The 6,540-nt window shown below is 37.2% G+C and overlaps 1 protein-coding gene across 1 annotated transcript; it reads left to right on the forward strand.

Moving 5' to 3' along the window:
- Positions 1 to 124: 124 nt before the first annotated feature.
- Positions 125 to 3,581, forward strand: LOC113236357 (the record flags this gene model as incomplete). The annotated part of the gene is made up of 4 exons (XM_026472390.1): positions 125 to 376; positions 1,863 to 2,003; positions 2,349 to 2,442; positions 2,870 to 3,581. Coding segments are annotated over 4 exons (609 nt in total), but the record flags the coding sequence as incomplete, so codon positions are not given.
- Positions 3,582 to 6,540: the final 2,959 nt, after the last annotated feature.

The following is a 6,540-nucleotide window of genomic DNA, read 5'->3' on the forward strand; positions in this document are numbered from 1 at the left end:
ACCCTGAAAATCATATGTTTTTGTTTGTTGACATTTATTCTACATCGTCAGTGAAACTTTAATTCTATATGTAATATGCACACTTCGATATGTCATATAAATTCGTTATTCATGTTGTCGCCAGGGTGAATCTCCAGTATTAGATCCGAATGCGCCGTCGACGTGCATCGGCGGGCGCGAAGTTGTGGTGGAACGGCGATGCGTTGTACGAATGGAGGTGAGCGGGAGGTGCGTTGCGGTGCGTTGTCGGCCGGCGCGGCGGTTGCGGCACGTGCTGCGGCCCGTAATCGCGCGGTACGCCTCCCCTACGGCCATGCAGCAGCCGAAAACGGTGCTCCGGGACGGCGTCGTCGTCCATCCCGACACTAGTATGCAGGTACTATTATATTTATTAACCGACTTTAAAAAAGGAGATCTCAATTTGATTTTTTTTTTGTATTTGTATGTTACCTCAAATAGGGAGTACCTCGGTACTGGTCCTGTCTGAGGGAGGGGATGGATCCGGTTTATTGACTCACCGATTTTAATAAAATTTGTCACATGTATTTCCAATGAAAATAAAATGTTATGATGACTTAGGGCGCGTTCCAATTATGTCGTAACGGTTTATTTATCATTAGACGGCTGTCGCTTTTAGCCTGTTCTCATATCACGACAATCTGTCGCATGGAGTACCAGAAATAGACTATCTATCTATCTATCTTCTCTTCTTCTCTCATCTAGACTATCCACCCCTGGCAACTCATCAGTCATATGGTACTGATATCACTTTCAAATATCAAATCTCGTATGCGCTGAAATCACAAATTAGAAAGCTCAAATAGAACAGCACTAACAACTGACCTGTGTGTGCGTCTATATTCCAAAAATATCTTGTATTTATTGTAATAAAGATAATATCTCCAACAATGGGGGCTGTTCCTTTCGGTGGTGCGAGAAAAACAGCAAAACATCTCATTACAAAACAAACGGTATCACATTTCATCGATAATTAATTATTACATTTATGTAATTTTTCCATTTTCGTCCATTATAGCAAAGTTCAAGTTAAACTGGTCGATTTGAAGCGAAGCAATTGACGACACCCGTCAATTGTTTCCAATTCGGGCTGGCCAATCGGAGCGCAGTTATCACCGTAATGATATGGCAGAATAGTTTTCACACAAATTAAATGACATTTCGTCTCTATTTCTGATTATATACTCGATGGTCAGTCGTGTCTAGATATTCCCACTAGATCGTGACGACATTTATCGGTTCACGGCAGCCACCTTGTCGTTTCCACGACAGAATCGTTTTTGATGCATAGCTTATGCTATGTGCATAAATATTTCTAACAATGTTCCCAAAATCATTAAAAATAACGTTAACATTTAAACCTTTAATAAAAAACTTACAAAATAATTGGCCAAAAATGTTTTTATACGTTTCAAGAATTTTTGGAGAGCCGAGACTATAAAAATATTAATAAATAAGATGATATGAGATTTTAAAAACTTTTGTTAGTTGCAATTTTGTAGTTAGAAGAATGCATATTATGTTTACTTAATTTAACAATAAATTTGATATTGCATTTAATTTTTTAGATTTTAGTTTAATTTATAAATTTTTTTTTTACATATACCAATGATTTTTTTTTAATATCAACTGAACAACACAGAACACGTTATAGTATGCGATATGCATTTTTCAAAGGGCTTTAGTTTCGTTTGTAAAAAAAATAAATTCTGAAATAAAGCCAAGCAAAATGAACCATATTGGTACGGGATAAAATTTAATTCGAGCTGAGGTAGTATCAAGTCTTAAGAGCTTTTATATTACCCATGTGATGCAATGAGTATGAGTATGAACTTGAACACCAGGAGCTGGACGGCGCGCGACTGCAGATCGTCGAGCTGAACGAGGAGGCCGAGACTGCGCGCAGCGAGCGGCGCGATGACGACGCCGACTCGCTGAGCGACCTAGCCCTCGGTCTACCCGACGACCAGAAAGACGACACGCAGGTACACGACACCTCACCAGCAGCAGTATGGTTGAACCACCTTCTAGGGTAGTCAGTGCGCGTACGCACGGACACAGTTGTTTGCGGAGAAAATAAACGTGTATTATTATTAAATGTATGCTATAATGCACAGTAACTGAAATGCAAATTTATATACAAGTTATATATATATAAATTATATATATAATATAGGTATAATATAATTTATATGCAGGCTGATTTCATTCTTATATTACATATTCTTAAAGTAATGCATGTAAATGAACAACCTCGGTAAGAAACTAAAGTAAATAGAAAGTTTTGATAACTCCTTTTTACTTATGCTATTATTGGTTATCACCAACAGAGCAACGCAAGCCGCGCTAGCGCCGCAGCCAGCAGCTCGGGCAGAGTTCGAGCCGCCCTACGTCCCGGGCCACCACTGCACCACCATCCACCAGGTAAGGTATTCAATTAATGCATAATCCGTTACTATCTTTTCAATTCAATTGCACTTCTGTGTGATAGATACAGTTTTAATTAGTAATTTTTCACATGCCAGTACAGTAATTAGTCACAGCAATTAAATAATAATATGTCTAATAAAACCGATATTTATAATGTTTATACAATTTTACTATATAATTTATGCTAAATAAAACATGAAAAGATATATCTAAACGTAGAACATGATACCAGTCTTCGAATTATATTCTTCCGATTTTTCCTGAGAAATTTCGAGTCTGAAATTTTTCGAAAAATTTTCCAAAACCAAGTGTATAAACGTTTCACTCTTTATTCCTCTCTTGTGAGGAGACCCCTGCCCGGCAATGGCACGTATAAAAGGTTGATAGTAAGATGTCATTTGATAAAATTTTTGTGATGCAGATTTTCTTGAGAATCTCCGCGAAACGCAGCGCCAACGTCTACATAAGGGGGACGTGGGCCCCGCACCGCGCACTCCTCCCCCCCTCCCGCCGAAACCCGCGCGGACCCCCACACTAGTTTGAACACTGGAGAAAATACTGGAGGATTCATCTATCAAGACATAACATTGTCCACGCCCAATGCACAGCGACCAAGTGCCGAGGACCCTGATGCAGTTGACCAGAGACGTTGGAAAAACGGCCCTCTTGTCAAACTTGAAGAAATCGAAAGAAGTGCTACGTGTGGTATATAAGACGAAATGTTTTGAGAAAAAATTTATACACCACTGTTCATGAATGTATACTTTAAGAAAAATAGTTATTTTAATGGTATTATATGCCGTGTGTTATCAGAGCAGGACTGTATTTTGGTATGACGTCGTTTACGCACGTTTGTTGCCTGTTGATAGATATTATTACTTAATTACTGTTAATTATAATTTATAGACGTATTATGTAATTTATCTCAAAATATAAGTTATATAAGAGTAACGTAGTCTATATTTTGTGAAGTACCTACCTGTCTAAACTAGACGTGCGTAGGTAGTGACTATTTTTAACTGTTTATAGATAATTTCAATCGAAATTGTTAAAAATTAATAGCTTTAAGTGTATTTTGTTATGCGTGCAGTGATGCTCTACTGTTTGCATTACAAAAAAATCTTTATTATTGTCAATTCGTAAGTGATACGTGTGAGGCACGAAAAAAAGACGTATGTGCCTTTAAAAATGCAGCTTTAAGAAAATTTATGGTTACAGTGAGAGCAGGGCGACCGCACTGGTCGTTCAAGCCCTCGCTTATTTATTGACGGAACTTATATAGTGTATGACATAACATAGAACTTATCAATGAAATCTGTTTATATCAAATTAATAAAAATTAATATGTACAATTAATCATGCAACGACTTATTATTTATTTCCCTAGAGCGACTGTGGCGCTGCCCCTCTTTTTCTCATTATTACATTGACTTACAAATGACGGGTCTAATACAAAAACCACGAAAAAAAATGTCCCAAGTCAACCTATTTAAACATAGTGACATATAAAGGAATATGAATAAGCTAAAACGTTGAATTTAAATTGTAATGTCATCGCAGTACTGTCTAATTTTGCTTGCGTCGCTGTCAGTCGAACAAACGAAGACTAAAGCGTGAATGACGCTCTGTATACGATTTTAACGCCCTATAAGTTCGGACACTTTTTAACGCGGACCCGACGTCCATATAATTGTAAGTCAATGCATTATTATTATTTTTCACTCTTTTTCTCGTTATTAATTTTTTTGGGGCCAGTATCAGTTTTGTAGTAATCCGCTCCTGTACAGAGATGGCGATTGTCATGCCAGTAAGTTTTTCTCATGCCCTTCAAATGTCTACACCATGGTTTCCCAAACTAGTCTCCACCCCACAGGGCGTTGAAGGCGTGAAAATTTTTAGTAATCCTGTTTTCGCACCCTATAGTAAGTGTTTACTACATATTTTTTCCCAAAGTATTTGATTCAGCCATTGACTTACAATTATATGGACGTCGGGTCCGCGCTAAAAAGTGTCCGCACTTGTAAGGCGCTAAAATCGTATACAGAGCGCCAAACTCCGCTTTCAACTTCAACTTTTGTGTCTATGGCTCCGTCGTTTTGCGCGACGATTTTGCCAATGTCAGGGTTGAGAGACATGTGTAGCGTTAGCGAGATAGATTGCCGGTTATTAAAATACTTCGGCGGTTTTTATTCACAATGACGGTTATATATATATTTTAATGACATAGTCTTCATTTGTTCGACTGACAGCGCGATACTGCGATGACATTACAATTTAAATTTCGAATAGGTTGACTTGGGACATTTTTTTCGTGGTTTTTGTATTAGACCCGTCGTCCATTTATTTGTAAGTCAATGGATTCAGCACTTTCATTTGAGTTTATGTAAACTCTTAACTCGTGCTACACACATACACAATACTAATTTAGAAAAAAAACAGGAGGGCAACTCTAACTCTGTAAACAATTAACTCCATAAAATTTCATTAACGGGAAATTTTAATAACTCTCCATCTGAATTGAGTGAATAGTAAAAATAAAACTTTTCAATATGAAAATCACTTTTAATTTGTGAAAACAAGTGGCTTTAAAATTTATTAATAATATCGCACATTCAAAACAATACTGTCATTAAACGAAAATCTCATTTTGTCGATTCTAAACTTATTTTTATAAAATCCAAAACGCAATTTTCCGAAAGTTGACTTTTTCGAGACGCGAGACGGTGTTACTTTCAACGTGCGCTGTAACACACAATTTCGTAAAATTATAGCATCTACTCAGTCAGGCCTAGTATACACAGTAGATGAGCGAATTTTTTAAAACAACCAATATAATACTCCCAGACACATAATTCGAGCCACCTCGTATTTTCTGTATTGCCCTAAACTTAAACAATGTTGGATTGATCAAAAACTATTGCCTACGCAATTTTCTAACAAAACTAGTAAGCAAAATCTTTGATAATCAATACATAAAACGACAAAAAACTGCCACAGAAATAAGATGAAAGATATACAGGCTGATTGCGGGGTCGAGCCGCTGTTTAAACGTGGTCTACACTTTTATTCGTAAAACATAAGCTACAAGGGCGTTTTAAATTGAAAAAACGCTTGCCGACAAGAATAGTTTAAAAGGAGAAAAATCAGAAACAACAACAAACAAATCTGTTTGATTCCCAGATGACTGGAATCCCTCACCTAAATTATATTAAAAATAAATGTGAAAAGGGTATATAAATATTATTAGAGCTCTTTGTGGAGTAAGTTGGGGAGCCCATCTTTATACCCAAAAATTGATGTACAATCATTGACTTACAATTATATGGACGTCGGGTCCGCGCTAAAAAGTGTCCGAACTTACAGGGCGTTAAAATCGTATACAGAGCGTCATTCACGCTTTAGTCTTCGTTTGTTCGACTGACAGCGAAGCAAGCAAAATTAGACAGTACTGCGATGACATTACAATTTAAATTCAACGTTTTAACTTTTTCATATTCCTTTACATGTCACTACGTTTAAATAGGTTGACTTGGGACATTTTTTCGTGGTTTTTGTATTAGACCCGTCGTCCATTCATTTGTAAGTCAATGTGTACAATGCTGTAATAAGGAGTCATTTTGATTACGCTTCATTTTTATTAGAACCCTGTAACAAATCTGCTGTTAACTATTGGGATAATATACAGGCTAGATGTCTTCGTGATATATTAGGAGCGATGAAATCATCTCCAATCAATGCCATGCAGGTTGAGAGCTCAGATCCCCGTTATGTTTCCGTCGTCAGTACTTATGCGACCGTTTCTTTTTCAAAATCTTACAAAATTCTGTCCACCCCTTACTGGTCCCCTTGACTCAGCTAGCGAACCTTGTTACAACTTCTAAGTACTGGGAACGTAAGGACCCTCCATGCCTTTTAAAAAGCTTCAACAAATCTCTCATCGGTCCCCCTATCAAGCAATACTCTGTATTATAATAACTCCAACATTGTTACGCTAGAATACTTTTTAATAAAATCGTTAAGGAGTAATGGAACGGTTGGCTCAATATCTTTACAGATGCTTCCAAATCCACCACAGATGATTTTGTTGGCTCT

This window comes from Hyposmocoma kahamanoa, unplaced genomic scaffold (assembly GCF_003589595.1).
Source record: "Hyposmocoma kahamanoa isolate Upper Pololo Valley unplaced genomic scaffold, ASM358959v1 91072, whole genome shotgun sequence".
Taxonomy (NCBI): domain Eukaryota; kingdom Metazoa; phylum Arthropoda; class Insecta; order Lepidoptera; family Cosmopterigidae; genus Hyposmocoma; species Hyposmocoma kahamanoa.